Source organism: Nannobrachium achirus (assembly GCF_963921795.1).
Source record: "Nannobrachium achirus genome assembly, chromosome: 4".
Classification (NCBI taxonomy): domain Eukaryota; kingdom Metazoa; phylum Chordata; class Actinopteri; order Myctophiformes; family Myctophidae; genus Nannobrachium; species Nannobrachium achirus.
Window position 1 is genome coordinate 55,051,739 of NC_137813.1, and position 19,683 is coordinate 55,071,421.

Below are 19,683 nucleotides of genomic sequence, written 5' to 3' on the forward strand. Positions count from 1 at the left end.
TTATTGATTTGTACAATGTGTGGCTCTTGTGTCAAATTTGAAGTCACCCGATATTTGGACACATGGTTTTGCTAGGGTCAATAAACACACCCTTTTGCTTTCTACACCCAGCACTCTTAATTTCAATGTATGCCATTGTTTATTGTTATTGTGATGTATTGTTTTTTATCTTTGTATTGTGGATTCCTCTGTCAGGCACTTGTGAATCTGTTCATAAATATATTATTATTAATAGGATTTTGTTATGTGTGCTTATGTTAGCCAGAACAATCATTCTTATTGTGTTAAATAATTGACTATTTCTTCACTAGGTCTGTTAAAAGTATGGCAGGTGTTGTGGCGATGGCATCTGGGATCGAGGACTTTGATTCTCAGGTATATTTATAAGTTACTTTAATTGTGTGCATTGTGCAATGCAGTGCACCTGCCCCCCTTTTGGCTGCAAGGTATAATTATAAATCTGACCTCAGAAATCCAGGAAAGATGCCATTCTAAATTGAATATGGCAGTCTGTGGTTCTTCTCTTCTCTACAATGTCTATGGATATTGATTAATTTCTTTGTTTTTGCACACATATCAGGTTATACTTTTTTTTACACTTGACACACAACCCACTTTTTACTTATTACTACTTAGTACCCTTGTATTATAACCTGTATTACCTTACTTAGTTTAGTTATAAATTTATTATACCTCGATATGTTGGACATAGTTAGTATTGCCTGGAAGACCGTCGTGCTAATAAGGCTGAGCCTGATTGGCAGGGCTGTTGTGGGCTGGTTCATGGCTGTACTAACTGTGGGGGCTACATTTGCAATTTAGACAGCTGCTAGGTTAATTGTTTTGTTTCCCTGGTATCCACCTGATAGTTTCTTTGAGGCGCTACATAGGGCTGTCACAATTATTACATAATCGTCTAATCGTGTTTATTTGACATAATCGTGATTATTTTTCATAATCGTCATAATCGTTTCCATGTTGAAAAATGTTCATATATTTTTAAGAAAGTCAAAAATAGTGGAAATAGCAGATCTACAAGCTGGATGCGACGCGTTGTGAGCTTGTAGATCGGCTATTTCCACTATCAATGTTCTTTTTTAAGTATAAAGTTGTCAAATATGTCAGTAATTTAATTGTATATTTAAGGTTATGTGTCATATCTGCCATGTGCAACTTCAAAGCCTACAAGCCAAACAGAAATGTAATTGTCAACGACAAAAACACAATTAAATCGTTAATCGCACTTATTTGAGAGAAAATTAATCGTCATGTAAAATGTCATAATCGTGACAGCCCTAGCGCTACACTGTTCTCTGCACTGGAGTTGTGATTATTTACCTTGCTGTTCATTGACTAGAGTTCATTCTTATGCTGTTTATTCCAATCTCTAACAGTCTCACTTGTAAATTGCTCTGGATTGTATCAGATAATAGTGTCTGCTTATCGGCTAGAATGTTTTATTGTAATTGTAAATATTTGACATTCTTTTCTGCCATCTCCACAGCCTTGTAAGAAATCACGCAAAGATGGCGGCAGTCCTGTTGTCAAGACGATCACAAACTATTTCTCACCCATCCCCAAGCCTGTGGAGAAGCCTTTCTCTCCGCCCCGCTCCAACAACATCAGGGACTACTTCAGCCGAAAGACTCCGTCGTCCACGGAGAAGACCACTACGCCAGAGCAGTCCAAGGAGAACTGTCAAAGGCCTCAGTCTACGGAAAAAGCTGCCACTCAACCGACTCAAGCGGACCGAGTCAAAAAGCCTGGCAAGGCCGCCCAGAAACAAGGAAGGAGGCGTAGCAAGGCTGCCAGGAGACTTCAGGAGTCTGAGGCTGTTGGCTGCAACGAGGAGAACAACTGTCTGGTTATAGAGGAGTCTGAGGAGGCCAGAGATGGCCCAGACCTGGCAGGACAGTCTGTCAGCACCTGTGGCATCCTGGGTAGCGACACGGCAGCTCTGCTGGCCCAGCTCAGTGCTGAAGCTTCTGCTGAGGGACATACCAGCTCGCGGGGAAAGAATGCAGGCGTCGAGAAGGTAAAAAAAGAACGACATGAACATTCTCAAAGTAAGGACCATGTGAAACTCCAGTCAAAGTTGAACTGTAATGGCATATCACCTGTTGCACCTTCAAAAGACAAGTTAAAAACGTCCAAGCGAGCTGTGACAAAACGCAGCAGAAAGCATCAACAGGAGGATCCGCCACCAGAGGCGGAGGTCACAGAGACAGAGCGGTCTTTGTGTAATGTCAGCATGGAGGTCAATATGGGCGATGCCTCTCAGCTAAATGGCAGCACAGTCACCATCTCCTTTGAGGATTTCCTGCAGAGCCAGGGGGGCGACGGGGAAGAGGAAGAGGCCAATGGCGAAGAGGAGAGTAGCATTTCAGCGGAGGAGATGGAGATAAAGCAGTTGGGTGTTTGTAAAGCTGATGGACAGGAGGGCTCTGGGGCGCCGTCATCTCTTCAGCAGGTCTCGCCCCGTACCCTCACTATTCAGGCCGAAGTCCACGCTGTCTCGCCCAAACGCGAGCCAGTCAAGCCTGCAGGAAAGATGGCCTCTATGTTCAGCAGGAGAAAAGGGTCTATAAGCCCAACTCGGACCGAGTCATCTCCTCGGATTGAGAGCAACGATGAGCCCCCCGCTGCAGCACTACCAGTCAAACGAAAATCCAACGTGGTTATCCAAGAGGAAGACCTGGAGCTTGCAGAGCTCAGTCAGCTTGCAGACAGTCAGTCCACCACAGCCAAATGTAGTCAGGCTGAGAGGAAGCAATTCATGTCCGCCTTTAAGCAGCCCAGCGTAGAAGGGGCCAAGGCCAAGCCCGGGAAGGGCCAAAGCAAGCAGAAGCAGCCTGCGGAGGAGACCACCGAGGCTGTTGAAAAGGAGGATGGTGAGGATGTCATAAGTGTGCCCTCGGTTGAGCAGCCCCCTGTTGCTGGTCCGGAGAAGAAGGGAGCTAAAAACAAAGTGTTGAGAAAGGGGAAGAGGAGGCGCCAAAAAGACGAAGAGACAGACCCTGCCTCTTCTGTTGCGTCTGCAGCTGAACCTATTGCCCTGAACGAGCAGGCTGGGGATAAAGCAACAGAGCCAGCCAGCCCTTCCACTCCCTCCAGCAAAGCTGTGAGGAGAGGGAGACCCAGAAGAGAGGCGTCCCTCAAAGAGGCACCTCAGGCTCAGACCGAGACACGCACCCCGTCCCCTGCCCAGAAGACCAGGAGCAAGGGGAGAACAAAGGATGCTGCATCATCCCAAGACAGCCCTCTCCAGAAGTCTACTCCAAAAACACCCAGGTCCAGGTTCAAGGCTGTGATGGTCTGCCCGGCTGATGATCAATGCAGTCCTATCAGGTGAGAATGTCATGATTTAGAGCAGCAGTCCTCAACCTACACTACAGTATAACTGTATATCAGGGCCCACTTGAAAATCAATGATCAGTCAATTGATTATGTTCCGGTTTGGATCAATGGAACTAACATTGTATACTGTAAGTGCATATTTATCAGCATCAAAATGAAAACAGGCTTTTTGTTATAATAATGTTGTATTATCATCTTGTTTTGCCAATTTTTGGGGGGCCCACTTGCAATATGCCCTCACGGGCCATGGCCCCAGGTTGTGAAACACAGTTTTAAAGCCATTCATATAATTGAACTAGACCAGGTCAACCTGGTTGTGCCAGACCCCCTGTCTGTCATCATCATTTATGACATCATGCCTTTTGTAGGCATGTCATCATCATGTCATCATCATATATACCCTTTATATAGAAAACCCGGACAGACCGACATTTGCTTATGTAGGCCTACCCATTTCATGGGTCTGGCAAAAATATGTCCAGTGTTCGGGTGTCAATGTTCCAATAACCCTCTGTTTACCTTTCCTTAGAATGAAATTCACCAGAGTCCTTCGAAATAAATCTATGTCAGAGGGTGGAAGTGACTTTGAAATAATCAGTCCATTAGCTACCAAGGTAAGGATTTCTTTAATACTGCAGGTGACTTCTTTGATTCAGTGCTAATGTCGTCTTTCTCAATACATACTGTACACGCGTACATACGTACATATAATAAACGTCTCTCTCTTCCAGACATCGGAAGCCTCTAAGAGGAGAAAACGGGCCAAGAAGTTGGTGGAGAAGGCCAAAGTGAGGCAACAGGGTAAAGAATCTACTGCCAAGGATACCAGCACCTTACGTCGGTCCTCGCGTGCCCAGGTGTCCACCAAGAAGCTCTACTACGATGACGAGGTACAAGACGACACACTCAGTATAATCCACACTTAAACTTATATTTCACTTAAAAAAAAACATTTGGGGTCATTTTAGCATCTGCTCAGGCTTTTGTGAACACCCCAGACAGTTTTTAAGTTGCTCTATTTTTAAAGTTCTTTTGGAATTGAAGGGAGTGCCTTTCAATAAGAAAGACAAAGAACAAGTACATTTGCATCAGTCTGCATGCTGCTTACATGTTTTCCAAACCTTTAACTTACTGCTAACGAGACGGCTTGTTTGGTCAGAATTCAATCATTTGCATGGAGGAGGACTCTACCCCTAAGATGACACCGGAGAAGAGTAAATCCCAGAAAAGGATGCGGAGCCTGAATGACGTGTTGGGGAAACCCGCACCTGTCAGCAAGGACGCCAAGCCCGCCACAGGTAGGACTTTCAGTCCAGCTCTTTTTTTAGTATTTAACATTTCTAGGAAGTAGGGATGCAAGTTTCCGATTAATTGATTCGCCTTATTGATCGTCGATTCATTGATAAACGCCAGCGGTGATCTTCCTGAGAACCTGAATTTACTATTACTTGTACAAACTGCATCGTAGCACCAGAGATAGACTATGTTGAAACATTTTGTCCTGATAATAGTGGTTTTAGTGAAACAAACAACAATTGAAACTTAAGAAATGTATGAATAGTAAGCTCAGCGGAATGTTCTATTACTACTTAAACCCCATGGGGTGAACTTTTGCCCCCAGTTTCCGTGAATCTTTTTACTATTTTTACTATTTACTAATTTTTCTTCTCTTTGTTGTTGAAAGGAAAGTGGTAGAATTATACTTTAGCCGTTATTTTTTTCTCGGATCTGTTGAAATAGCGAGGGACAGATATTGATAATAAATCTATTTGGAGGTCTGACTACAAAATGATGTCACGGCTTAAAAGCCCCATTGAGTTGTTGAAGCCCTCGGGGTTCTATAAGTTTTCTGTTTTAGCTTTACATTAAATATCTTGCAGAAAATGGTAGATTTACAAGCTCACAACACATTCTAAATTGGCTATCTTCTACAATACAGATGCTGGGGTTAATTGTTTCATTGATTAATTTAGTCGATGTATTGTTTATAGCCCTACTAGTGGGAAGGTTTTGCTAACCAGCGTTGCATTCTGTCCATTAGGCTCAAAAGTGGCTCCGCTGTTCGAAGGGAAGAAGGCTCCGAAGCTGTCTGCTGTGGTGTCTATCAGTAGCCAGGAGGGCTCTGACAACTCACAGGACAACGAGCAGTTCAAAGCGCGCAGGGAGTTCCTGAAGAGCGGCCTGCCAGAGTCTTTCAAGAAGCAGATGGCCAAGACCACCGCCGACAAGGAGGCTTACTCCCTGTCCTGCTCCTACTTCCAGCCAGTTGTGCACGTACTGCAACCTCCAGAAGGTAGGCCATTCAACACCACTTCAACCGAGCATCCCTATTTTGGGCATGTCGTATGAAAGTATAAATTAGGGCGAAGTAGAAATGATGTGGATAGATAATGTCATAATGAGTCTGAAAATGGGGCCGGTAGCTGAATGGATGATATGTCAACCATGTTTGTTGACATATCAACATGGTTGCAACAGCTGCAACATCGGCAGTTTGATTCCGACTGAAGACCTGTGTAGAATCTATTGTAGTTTGTCCTCCCTCCTCTCTGCCTTCAATTAGCTGTCAAAATCAATGACTGCCAGTGCCATAAATAAATGATGTAAAAGAAAAAACAAGTCAGTTTTCTAATTATAAGGTACTGTTAAAATGATTCTGTTGGATGATCATGATTGGTGTTCTGCTTCGATAGACTGCTCTCTGTGGAATCTTCTGTGGCCTGAGTCTTCTCTCCTACGCCATCTGAAGGAGCTTTGGTGTCTTCTACTTACCCATCCACTCCCATCTCTGCCACCCCTCTCGTCCTGCTGGAAGACAGAACCAACCTCTAGAGCGGTTTGTGAAAGGGTAGGAGCAAATGCCTTGGGTCTTTAAATCATCTTGATTAGCTGAAGAGACTAAAGACTTTGATTCTAAAAATGCCTTCTAAATCTTCTAAACAGTTATCTGAAAAAGTTATGTTGCTATTAAGCTTGGCGCTGTTTTTTCCTCTTTTCTTTTTTTTGACGACGGGTTCCCAGATTGCCGTGTGACAGCCATGTAGCTGCAGTATGGGGCTTTTAAGCCGTCACGTGACATCATTTTGTAGTCAGACCTCCAAGCAGATTTATTGTCAATATCTGTCCCTCGCTATTTCAACAGATCCGAGACAAAAATAACGACTAAAGTATAATTCTACCACTTTCCTTTCAACAACAAAGAGAAGAAAAATTAGTAAATAGTAAGAATAGTAAAAAGATTCACGGGCGCTGGGGCCTTTTGGCCCCAAAAGTTCTCCTCTGTATACAAAATGATGTCAGACTTAACAGCCCCATAGGTGCACAGCCGTGCACACACATAGGTGCCGCTTAAGACCGCAGTTAGGGTTGCCACTCATAGAAATCGGAAATCGGTCCCTGGAACAAAAGAAAAAAACATTTTGTTCCAGGGACCCCCAGAGGCAAAGATCTTTTATATATTATATATAACATTTTAATGGATTAAATCATCTTGATTAACTGAAGTACTAGTCTTTAACTTTTATCTGGCTTTTTAGCAGGGTTCTTCTGGCTGGAGAGCAGAGTTCTCAGAGTCTGTCCGTCAGCTCCTGATGGAGGAAGTTAGAGCATCCAACCCTCCGTTCCCTGTTCAGAGGTTCTTCACTCACTTCCTGAAGAGGCACAGCGACCATCTGCAGCACTGCACAGCTTCAGGTCAGAATGGCGAGGAGAGACGTCGGACCAGCTTCAGTTGTAGTCATTTAGCTTCACTTTGTTCCCACTTGGAATCCCAGTACAGTTTAGAACTTTGTAGTTTTCAATTTAGCAGTGTTTTGCCTAGATCCATTCAGAGAGCAGACAGCCAACAAAATGGCTAATTTATAGTAAAATAAGGAAAAGCATTATGCTCACAATATATTGGAAACTGTGTATAATACTTGTTTTTTATACTTTGGTTGTGCATCGTGTCTTGCACCGAAAATAGCCCATCTTTGTCACAACACGTGTGTGAGCTTGCACTGTGATCTGTAATGACTACTTTGTATTATGTTGGATCTTTATTGCAGAACCTGGCTACAGATTGAGGGTTTCCATGGAATACGGCTACACACTATTATTATAGCTACTGTTATTGTTGTTATTATAGTCTTATTGTTGTTGTGTTGTTTGGTCTCCCTCCCCCTCCATCGCTCTCTCTCTCTTTCCCTCTCTCTCTCTCTTCCTCTTCGACACGATCAAGGCAGATGGCCTCCCACCCTAGGGCCTGGTTCTGCTCAAGGTTTCTTTCCGTTAAAGGGGAACCTTTTCTTGACACTGTCGCCAAATGCTTGCTCAAGGGGGAATGCATTGGGTCTCTTAAAGTGTCTTCAGCCAACATGTGATAACAATGGTCCTATAATAACATTGAATTGAATTGCTTTAGCTAGTACTGTGGTCTGAACCCATGCCGATCTTTGTGTGGTGCAGAACCAGCAGTGGTCAGTGTCGCCCCAGCACCAGCCCAGCCAAAAGGAGGGAAGCGGAAGAGGCTCAACGAAGGAGAAACGACGGGCAAAGAGGCTAAGAAGCGGAGATCCAGCCGAGCGGAGGTGGAGGAGGAGCAGGCCTCGACGCCTGAACCAGAGCCTAGCAAGAGGAGGGGTCGTATGAGCCGCGTCCAGAGGCTCCAGATGGAGGAGAAGGAGGAGGAAGAAGAAGAGAAGTCATCCTCTCCCCTCTCCTCCCTGGATGATGCTGTGATTGTGCTCGATTCCCCACCAGCTGTGGGAGGGAGCCCAGGGAAAGAAGGTGAGCCAGAAACCTCCCAATCAGCAAACTAAAGGTGTTGTCATCTACCATAAAAGTTAACAACTGACCTGAGGCTGATTCTGAAAATGTATTCTAAATCCTAACAGTTTTCTGAAAGAATTATCTAGCTATATCAGTGGTGCTCAAACCTTTTCATGTCATGTATTTGGCCGTGGACCCTCAAATCTCTAAATATTTTGTTTCAGGGCCCTCAAAAGCAACAATTTGAGTTACATTTTTTAGATTTGCACAAACTATTCACGATTTTTCAAAAATAACAGATCTACAAGCTCGTTGTGTGGCACAAAGTTATATACAGATCACAAGAGTAAAAACTTGCTTTGCAGTAGCAGCAGTACACAAATGTTGCCAGAAGAGGGCGATGTGACTCCAGTCACTCCACACATTACTGTTGGCTCCTTTCTACCCAATGTGCCTGTGCCTCTTTGAGATTTTCAGTTAGGATTGAGATGACTGTTTCTGTGTGATAACCCTGGGTTGTTCATTTAGCGGGCATGAAGGACGACGTTCTTTGGACTGAGAAGTATCATCCGCAGCACTCCAGTGACATCATAGGAAACATCGCCTCAGTTAGGAGGCTTCACAGGTGAGTGAATGCCTGCTCTGATATCACAAAGTTAATTGTATAGGACCCAACTTTTTTACTTTAGTCTTAGGGGTGGGAAATATCGTGATAAATATCGTTGGGGCGAAACTGTGTCTCCACGATATGCCTTTTCAGAGATATCGTGTATATATCGTGATACAATGAGGGAGCCTTATAAAAGTCCTGTTGAATTATTAGTACAGAGATTCATTGTAGAATTCAATTTAAACCTGCATTTTGGTCTAAATCAGTAGTTCTCAAACTTTAAAATGTCATGGTCTCCCCTTAACTCTGACAGTATACAAATAGTCTGCTGTCATTCCTAAGATGTGGGCCAACAAAACGTAAAACTTTTAGAAGTTCCAGCCAACTAACGTGTCCCGTTTTAACAGTTGGTTAAAGGAATGGAAACTCCGTGCCGACCGAGAAGAAAGAAAGAAACAGAAGGACAAGAAACAAGAGGAGGGCAGCAATGGTAAGATTACTCGTTAACCTGGTTTCCTCACATAAAAAACAACTTTAATACAATAATTGATTGATCTATGGAGTGGTGTAAAAACTGTGAAAATAGCCGATCTACAAGCTCTCAGTTTGTTGTGAAGTGATGCGTTGTGAGCTTGTAGATTGGTTATTTCCCCAGTGGACCCACATCAGGGGACCACAGGCACACCGTTATTCCAATCCTCACCAAACATGGCAGAGGTTTTGTTCAGGGATCTTCCATGAGAATAGTCACACCAGAAAACCACAGTGTTGCAGCAGTGTCTAACATTTCAAATGTGACCATTGCTCTTATCAGCGAAATATAGCACTGCATGCATGCTAGTATTGGTGATCTCTTGTGTTGCCGCTATCCATGCCAAACTTAGCACACACACTCCTTGGCTGCCAAACCACAACCTCCACCCCTCATTTCTCACATGGCCCTCTTCTAGCACCACCATGAGGCCGATTCTTGCAAAACACATTTTTGGACACTGCTCCTACAGATTTTGCCCTAAAATCACGCTAAGCGGCACACAGTATGTCTCGAGTCATGTCATCAACATGGATCTGTCCCATTTCCCATATTCCCTCCTGATTGGCTACCATTGCCTGGGTCGTCTCACTGGTATAACTATACGGCTGTGCCTTTTGCAAAGTATTCAGTCAATCAATGCTTAGCGCTTCCTTTGTGTCCAGATTCGGACTGGGACGGCGGTGAGGAGGGAGAGGACATGATGACGTGCAACACGCTGCTCATCACTGGACCCACTGGAGTCGGCAAGACTGCTGCCGTGTACGCCTGCGCCCAGGAGCTGGGCTTCAAGGTACAGTACATCTAATTACCGTGTTCATTAATCTGTTTATTTATTCCAGTGGTTCTTAAACGTTTTAATTTCAAAGACCTTCAGTTTTGTGTTGCATTAGGCTACAGACTTCCATAACTATGAGAGTACAAATTTGGTTCCATTTGTTTACTCTTGGAGTTACAGACCTTTCATGGTCCTTTGCATTTGCTGCTAAGGACCCCCCGCACTCTCGCATCGCATAAGTTAAATACGAAAAGGATAGAAAATAAACAACGGGTGGGGCAAAATGGAGGGGGAATAATCAGATGAAGGTGAAATGTTACACGCTCCCATCATGGGTTCTGAAATCAAAGAGGCCGCTTTATTGGCGTGAGTAGCTGATAGCGGTGTGTTAAATAATCTCTGTCTCTGCTCAGGTGTTTGAGGTGAACGCCTCGTCCCAGCGGAGCGGGCGTCTGATCCTGTCCCAGCTGAAGGAAGCCACTCAGTCCCACCAGGTGGACATCCAGGGAGCCAGCGCCTGCAAGCCCACCTACTTCAACAGCTACGCTGCCAGCAGCAGCAGTGCCGGCTCCGCCAGGCTCGGCTCCTCTCCCAGTGTGTTGCTGTTTTATTATTACTATTATTATTGTTCATATTTCTATTATTGTTATTACCCACACTTTTTGTCTGAGTACCACTCAATTTGTATTTGGCCACTGACCCCCATTTCAAAATATTCTTAGATTTTAGTAAAAAATCAAACCTCGGTTCGAAGTGAAGCGGTGAACCGCTCTGTGTTCTAGAGCTATGAACTCTGTGATCTATACATTCATCCAATTCTGAATGAATGAATGGTTTTATCTGGAGGGCCGAATTGTCATGTGAGGCTTGACCAATCCTCAAATTATGGTCTCATTGGACATTTTTTATCATCCAATCATCAGACCGGGACGGACGTTACACACACATTCTGGATGTACGGGACAGATAAAACCTGTTCATTCTGGACTGGAATGACCATATATGGACATGAACGGGACACACATGGGACACACACGGGACACACATGTACAGGACAGATAAAACCTGTTCATTCTGGACTGGAATGACCATATATGGACATGAACGGGACACACAAAGCCACTCCTTGGAAGCGGCTTTCACCGCTTCAAAAATGTGTGCCTCAAAATATACAGTATATATTCGAAGTTTAGCCAAAGTATAAAATGACACGGATGCTTTCCCGGATTTAATGGGTTATAGGCAATCTTTCTTCACTGACTCTTATGGCAGACTCTTACTGTATGTTAATTTTGCCCAAATGGTTGAATCTGTATCAGTTGGCTATGATCAGATCATAACAGATGATGATCCTTAAAGGATAATAATAATAATAATATCTCAGATTTATATAGCACTTTTCTAAGTACCCAAAGACGCTTTACATGGGGGTGCAAGAGAATAGTTTTCTCTAAACTAAAAAACAACTTTATTAGTGAAAAAACACATGAAGACTACAATGATAAAACCATTTAAAAACAAAGATAAAAGGACAGCGGAAAGAGTTAGCTGGGGTAGGCAATGTGAAAGAGGGTGCGTTTTGAGGGTGGTTTTGAAGGTTTGGAGGGTGGGGGCATCTCTGATTGTTTTGGGGAGTGTATTCCAGAGGGTTGGGGCAGCAAAAGCATGCTCTGTCACCCCAAGTACGGTATGTGGTCTTGGGAGGGATAGAGAAATAATAATATGATCTAACATAATCTTTCTGTTACTGTCTTCCCAGGGAAGGTGAACTCTCCTCGCAGGGTGGTCTCCTCTCCCAGGAAAGCCCCCCAGTCCCCCAGAGGTGCCAGGAGAGGGAATCTGGCCCCCACCACCTTGGCAAACTTCTTCAAAGTTGGACAGCCAGTCACCAAGGAGCCTGCTAACACAGAAAAGAAAACAGGTACAATTTAGTCCAAAAACTGTACCAAAGTCAACAGTTTATTTTAACTGTTGAATTAAGAGACTAGGAAGCGCTGCGTGGGTCCATAATTATCAGAAACCGAAACTGGTGCTCTTTGGAGAGGGTTCAATTGTAGGTCAAAACACTTAAGTTCCTTCCCTTTTTAGTAGGCTGACCTCCAAGTGAGAGAATCGGGTAAACTTCAGAAGAATCCAAAGCACTCCGTTCAGTTGTGTTAAAAAGTAAACAGGTTTGGTGTAGAGGAGAAAAAGAGCAGATTAAGTGAGTGAGAAGTCAATTTATCAAGTATTGACGGTTCAAGTGGTTAAATATCTGAAAACACAAATTGACATGAATCCAAAATACACTGGTGATCGTTGCTGTCAAACCATGAAACCATGAATCTATGAAAAGGTTGCGGGAGTCCCTGCTTCATCTCTCTCTCAACTAGGGGTCCTTGGCCTGAAAACATTGAAGACCCCTGTCATAGACAATGTCAACGTTCTGTTAATGTTGACATTTATAGAATAGAAATGTTGTACACTAGTTACTGTAGTTAGGTAGCACTCTAACAGCTGTTTCACTGATAGTTTCCTGTTCCCTGGAGCAACGGTTACAAACGGGAAGTTCACTAAGGTCGTTGTCGCTTACTGCCTGGATTGGTCTGTAAAGGCCGCCCTAGTGTAGCGGTTAGAGCAGTGGTTCCCTAACTATTTAGCTCAAGACCCAAAAGACACATTTTACATTTGCCAGCGACTCAAACTATTGAAAACGTTTGACCTACAAACACACAATGCGTCGCTTCGTGTCACCCTTTGAGCACTATTTCCACTACTACTTTCTTTCTAATCTATGGAATGTCTTTGTTTTTATTATTTATTCACAAAATACCATAAAAAGTGAAATAATAATTAAGAACAAAATATAGGAAACAAAAAAAAAACTAAACATCTGAGCAAAGTCTCCAGAGGAGACTGTCCTGGACTGGACGGGAGTCTCCAGATGTTGTTTAAAGGTAAACGTATTTTCTATTTCCTCACACAGTCCCTCCCAAGAAACCATTAAAAGAGAAGGAGATGGCCGGTAAGTCTAAAGAGCCTGCTGTCAAACCCTCCTCGACCACTGCTAAACCCACTGCTAAACCCACTGCTAAGCTCACACCCACCGAAGAGCAAAGCAAGAAGACCGCCACCTCTCTGATCCTGTTTGAGGAAGTGGACGTCATCTTCGACGACGACTCTGGCTTCCTGGCGGCCATCAAGACCTTTATGACCACCACCAAGAGGCCGGTCATCCTCACCACCAGCGGTCAGTTTCAGCCCACGCAGTCTCGGCAGCGTCTGGATACAATGGATGACCGTGTAGTTATTGGCTCTTGACTTAACGCCAGATGTTTTTGTCGCCTTAGATCCGAACTTCAGCACCATGTTTGACGGCTTCCTCGAAGAGATCCATTTCAAAGCGCCCTCAGTGGTGAGTGAAACTTCATGAACTCGTGAATCACATCTTCACTTTCCCCCACATCCATAATATGTATGAATGCCATGGTGAACAACTCAAGCTCAATACGCCGGTGTCACGGTGAAAAAAGCCAATGAACAAGCTCACAGCGCATTACGATGCTGTATCTACGGTACTACGTACTGTATATCAATGCAGTTGTGAAAGGGCCGCCCTATTAGAGCAGTGGTCCAAACGTTTTAGCTCAAGACCCAAAAGAGAAATTTGACATTTTGCCCTGGCACCCAAACTAGTGAAAACAGCAGACCTACAAGCTCATACAAACGCGTTGCCTTGCGCCGCGTTATGAGCTTGCAGATCTGCTATTTTCACATCTTCTTAAACACGTTTCTAATTCATGAAAGTACTTAACAAAATACAAAAAATAAAGAGGTATTCATTCACTTGCGACCTATGAAAATTGGTCAGCGACCCACAAATGGGTCCTGACCCACTGTTTGGGAAACAGTGGGTTAGAGCACATGCCTTTCGTGCGGATGGCTGTGGATTCGGCGGTGGGTTCGTCAAATCAATTCACATCTGAGCAAAGTCTCCAGAGGAGGAGGACTGTCAAAAACAAAAACAAAAAACAACAACAGATGATTATGATGTTGATGCGCCCAAAATACAGAACGGCAGGTTGAAAGTGGGTTAATTTGTGTGACAATAGTGCTGCAACTGACCAACTCTCTCACCGTGGTCCAGGTGAATGTGAGCAGCTACCTGCAGCTGCTGTGTCTGGCTGAGGGCACGCGGACAGATCCCCAGGACCTGCGCGATCTGCTCACACTCAACGGCTGCGACATCAGACAGAGCCTGCTGCAGCTGCAGTTCTGGACACGCAGCGCCGGGGGGCGCCACATAGCCAGGCCACCAGCCCGCACAGAAGACTCCGGTAAGGAGACCAGGCTCGCTTAAGGGACCTTTGTATTGTTCACAGCTTGAAGGGAATTCTAATGAAGGGAGAAAAAATAGAATAGACCACGTCATGTAGAGCGGTATTTCTGGGTAGAACGTCTGGATATTTACACAATATAAAAGAAAGTCTCCAGAACATTGGCTATGTCTAGTTTGTCAATGTCAACTTGTGGATATTTAGAACAAAATAATAAACTGTATTATTGAGCGTTGCTCCTGGAAAAGCTCCAACCACAGATATAAAAAGCTAGATGCCTCGTCCGCCTCTGCAGTTCATTGGAGCGACCCGTTAAACTTGATAGGTAGGAATGGGGAAGTGTCGAGAGCAGGCTGCCACTCAAACAAAAAACTACTGGCAAATCGCAGCGCATGTTTTGCGGGACTTCAATTCACCCGACGTCCCCTTCTGTGACACACACGGAAGCGTCCACGCCTGCAGCCATACAGTCTTGGAAAAGTTGCTTATCAACCAAGACGGACGTCCCAGAGCCGAAGGAGGCGTCTACCTTTTTATGTCTATTGCTCCAACGTCTGGCTTTGTACGGGCTCTAAAGCGTGGCCTACTTCTGGCCTACATCTATGTACAAAGCGCTCAAAGTTTGTTGTCCGGGCTCTGGAGTGTGATGTGATTTTTAATATTCAATAACAAGATAGATAGATAGATAGATAGATAGATAGATAGATACCTTTATTATCCCAAGGGGGAAATTCAGTTGTCCAGTTGTAGCACAGCAGTATACAGTTATTTACAAAGTTACAGAGAAGTAGGAAAATATAGATAAGAGTAAAAAACAAGAGCAGTACAGTACCAAAAAAGAGAAGGTGCATCAATAGAGGGGGCGAATTAAATATAAGTATATATACATAAAGTGTCTTACAAAAAAGAGACAAAAGCAGTCAATGCTAGTTAGTGCAACAAGTATCTCACTGTCATTGTTAAACAAGACAAATACTCAGAAACTACCAACACAACCTAATAGTGCAATGTCGAAAAACAGTGCGAAAGAAACAGCTCAGAGCAGAAGAAACTAGGCAGCGTGTCACCGCGAGACGCACATGAGCACTCTCCCTGGAAGGTCCTTAGAGGTCAAAGTCAATAAATCTCTTGTTCTTCCAGATATAAGGTTAATGAGTAATGCTGCTCCTAAGCGACACTGCTGCCGGAAATAACTTATTGGTTGTGATGATGTCATGATGCTTTGGTCTATACAATTATAACATACAGGATATTCTATTAGTCTCACTTTGCTCGCCCTCAAAACCAGACATGAATGCAGCCGTGAAGCCTGAGGATGCTGGAGTGGAAGCAGCCACGTCGACGCTGCCTCCCTGTGAGAGCGGCTGCACAGAGAGCATGCTCGGCCTGCTGAACATCGAACCTGACAGAGACATACAGCAGCTGCTCAAGGTGAGCTCTTTATTAGCCATGCGCTCGGCGGTACAAACAAAGATGGGGATATTGTATGGCTTGTGACGATCGGGTCCAAAATATTTAGTTCAGTCACCATGGGGATAAAGAATGGTTTCATCACTCTTCCAGTCACTGCTTCCGGCCTCCTAAGACATAATTCACGCATATGGGGAAGTAAACCAGAGAGAGCAGGTCTTGCCATTTATGTAAATTTTCTGATAGTACCGTGTAGACTAGAGACACGGGGAATTGAGCAAGGGCATAGAAGGAAATACATACGCCGGTCTTCAGCCATAATCAAACATGGAACGTTGCAATTACGATGGTGACACACACTATCCGGCAGCTCCAGTGACTCTGAACCCCAGTAGTTATTATGCAAGAACATAAATGTTGTAAGCCTCCTAGTGTTCTTTATTTCTTTGTATTAAGTGACTCTACAAACAAATGTCTACTCTTCTCTAATTTAACCGTGATGTTTTACATCCACAGAGTCAGTGTCCAGACGAGGCGTCTCTGTTCTGTGAACTGCTAATGGACAGTAAACGGAGGACGGTAGATCTCCTCCGCTCCAACATGGAGACCCTCCTGCCCCTACCCCTGTCACAGCTCATCCCCCGCTCCCATGGACCACAGCAGTCGGTCCCTACCACTCAAGACCAGCTTATGGTCTCTACCCCTCAGGACCAGGCTAGTGTCGAGCCACAAGAGTTGGAACCACTGCCCCGCGCCGGGCTACTGCAGGCGTCGGAGTCCTCCGACGGTTTGGACGATGCGAGTCCGGTCAAAGTGTCCAACAGGATGAAGAAGCACTGTCTGCAAAAACGAGACCGGCTGGACTCTGACTCCGACTCCGAGGATGGCTTCCTCTCTTTGTGCCGCAAACCGCAGGGCGTTCCTCGGACGGAACAGTCGTCCGAAGAGCCGCCCGTTCCAGATGTGAGCGACGCGCAGCCGGCTCCGGTGAAGAGGGTGGCTGTGAAGAGGGTGCCGCTAACCCCTGATCAGAGGAGGAAGGGCGTCCCGGTCTCCTGCTGTCTGGGCTCCATAGCCGAATTCCTAGACGACATGTCCTACCTCGACTCCTCCCTGTCCCGCCACACGTTGGAGGGCATCGAGGCTCACAGAAGGATGCTCGGCCTCCCGGCCTGTGCTGAAGTGAAGGCCGGGATGACGGATGAGCCCAGGGCGGAGGTGGACAGCTGGGTGGAGGGGGAGCGGTCGCTGGAGATCCAGGCGGCTGTGGAAGCCCTGAGCTTCCGCAGGTGCCAAAGCGGGGTGGCGGAGGCGTGGAGGGAAGCCCAGGAGCTGGGTGGGGAGCTTGGGAAGGAGGCTGCGGCAGAGCTCACACTGCCCGTGGCGCCACACAGAGAGGGCTTCAGCCTCACTCAGGACAGCCCTTGTCAACCCAAGTGAGTCTTTTATTTACCGTACTAAAAAGTGTGGATTTCTTTGCTTGTAGGTCAGCTATTTTCTGCGAAGATATTTTATGTAGAGGGACAAAAGGTGGGGGACTCGCGTCAACTAAGTATATAAGGTTAAAGTGGATAAGCCATAAAGTGAAGGTGGGGGGAACTCTTTTTTTCCAACTAAGAAATGTAACTTGCCTGGCCAAAATAAAACCCATTATATCTTTCTGGGCTATACGGAATGAAGGTCCTGTGGTGCAACCCAAAATATTCCAATACTAACAGAAGGTTCAATTGGTATTTTTAGGACCACCGAAACAACATTGAAGATCGATTGCCAAAACCCCATTTGGCAATCGGTCCAAATCATTATAAAAAACAAAAACATTATATTTATATTGTCATCGTGTTTGAGGTTAGCTAATCTCTCGAGACAGCCTCAGAGAACGCAAAGGAAGAGAGACAGACCGATAGGTGTCGCACTTTCTTCTTTGACGATGGGTTCCCAGATTGGAGGTTAGCTGATGCTTGGTTACACCGATCACATATGGGATTAATATCAGTTAGAAATGAGTAACAATGGGTCCTTTTAGATTTTTGCGTTGGCTATTCAAAAACATCAGATATACAAGCTCACAGCGCATCACTTCATGCCGCTGCAAGCTTGTACACATTCTTTTATAACATTCTTGAAAAAGTTTCAGAACTACTGGTTTAGAAGGCATTTGTAGAATCGGCCCCAGCTCTTAATGGATTAGTTAACCAGTTGAACAACAACAACATGTTGGCCAGTTCTAACCAAGAGCGGTTTGCTGTTCTGTGTTCCAGCAAGCTCCAGAAGAGGAGGGAGCTGATGGAATGCCTGCTCTCCAGAGGAGCGTTCGGTACTCTGGGCAACAGGCCTGCCGCCGCGGTGGAGTACCTGCCCATCCTACGCACCATATGCAAGTCACAACAACAGAAAGAACAGGACAAAGTCAAACGGAGGTGAGCATTCACCAAATATTCGAATATCAAAGTCACTATTCGCCGTTGTTCACCGAAGTCTATACCAGAGATTCTCAAACTTTTTTAGGCCATGACCCCCAAAATAAACATATTTGAACTGGGGACCCCCACCCTGACAAGCACTTGGAATTGTAGGTATTACATTTAATGTGACTCGGTTCCGCAGATAAATATTGTGAAAAAAAATTCACAATGTTCGCCTCTTGCTTACTTAATATTTGACAGTTTGGCTAGTATTCGAATACTTTGAGGTCGAATAATTGGAATACTAAAAATCACTATTCGTGAATGCCCTAAACGGAGGTGAGCAGCACACAGCAACCACTTCTTGTGGTAGAGGTAACGTGTTGCGTTGCTGTGCGTGCAGGATGTGGCCACATCGTCTTTGTTAGTGGGCGCTGGCTGAATCATAAGAGGATGTGTGTTATTGGCACGTATGAATAATACTGTACGCTTGCAAAATTATGTTAAAGTGCAACAGTGATTTTGCACGGCATGACACTGGTCCACCATGCAAGCGTTTTCTCCTATTGAGTTATAATGGAAAGCCCCTTTGAACTTTGTGCAATATACCTAATGTCAACCAATAGTGATCCTACTTGGCCACCGTTTGTATTAATCACATTTTCTCAGTAAAAGAGCAAGTAGACAAACTACAACCACTGAAGTAGGCACACACACACACACACACGCACGCACGCACGCACGCGCGCACACACACACACGTTATTGATTGCAGCTTTAAAGGATAGAGGCAGGCAGTCTGTTTTAAATGACACAGAATTCATCTGATGAACATTTTCTGCTCCTCCAGGTTCCTGCACTACCTGGATGGCATCCACCTGGGCCTTCCCAAGAGCACAGTCCAGCTCCTGGCTGAGGACTTCCCCTGAAGCGGACAGACTTCAGCATTGTCTTTATAGTCGTACAGAAAACCTTCAAGTGAGACTTGGCCTTTCTGTGTCCTCTGTTTGAGGCTCTGCTCCTCCTACAGTATAAACAATCATCTTGAACTGGCATAAAGAAAACATTTTACAGCCCTTGAGAGAAGTTTCCTCGTGTGTGTGTGTGTGTGTGTGTGTGGGTGTGGGTGGAGTATAATGGATGAAAGATCCGACAGTAGCGTGAATCTGCATTGTTTATGTGTTGTGAACCGGACCTCCTTAGCATCAGATTAGTTGGATCCATGCATTTCTGGGGCCTTTACACCGGTAAAGAACCGGTTCTGGTTCTTTCTCCCGCATATGGGATGAACCAGAGGTGTGCTTTTCCACCAAGAACCGGAGTTGGTTCCGAACCGTAAAAGTTTGTTCCGAAAGGGAACCACAAAATCCTTGATTCCTCTTGTTCAATCATGGTTCAATCTGGTGGAAACGCAAGTTGAACCTGCACTGGTTCTGGAACCAAGGATTCTGTGGTTTCCGTTCGGAACCAACTTTTACGGTTCGGAACCAACTCCGGTTCTCGGTGGAAAGGCTCACCTCTGGTTC

At 44.9% G+C, this 19,683-nt stretch overlaps 1 protein-coding gene across 1 annotated transcript; it reads left to right on the forward strand.

Annotated features, from left to right (window-relative positions):
- Positions 1–324: 324 nt before the first annotated feature.
- atad5a (ATPase family AAA domain containing 5a) lies at positions 325–19,133 on the forward strand (the record flags this gene model as incomplete). Its single annotated transcript, XM_080723396.1, has 21 exons — positions 325–375; positions 1,505–3,348; positions 3,887–3,971; positions 4,089–4,247; positions 4,517–4,655; positions 5,399–5,650; positions 6,051–6,205; positions 6,897–7,050; positions 7,804–8,124; positions 8,635–8,731; positions 9,124–9,206; positions 9,914–10,041; positions 10,440–10,620; positions 11,786–11,947; positions 12,992–13,255; positions 13,356–13,420; positions 14,153–14,342; positions 15,631–15,773; positions 16,269–17,188; positions 18,014–18,172; positions 19,008–19,133. The coding sequence occupies 21 exons, from the start codon at positions 325–327 to the stop codon at positions 19,084–19,086; spliced, it is 5,631 nt and encodes a 1,876-aa protein (XP_080579522.1). The 3' UTR covers positions 19,087–19,133.
- Between the last annotated feature and the right edge of the window lie 550 nt (positions 19,134–19,683).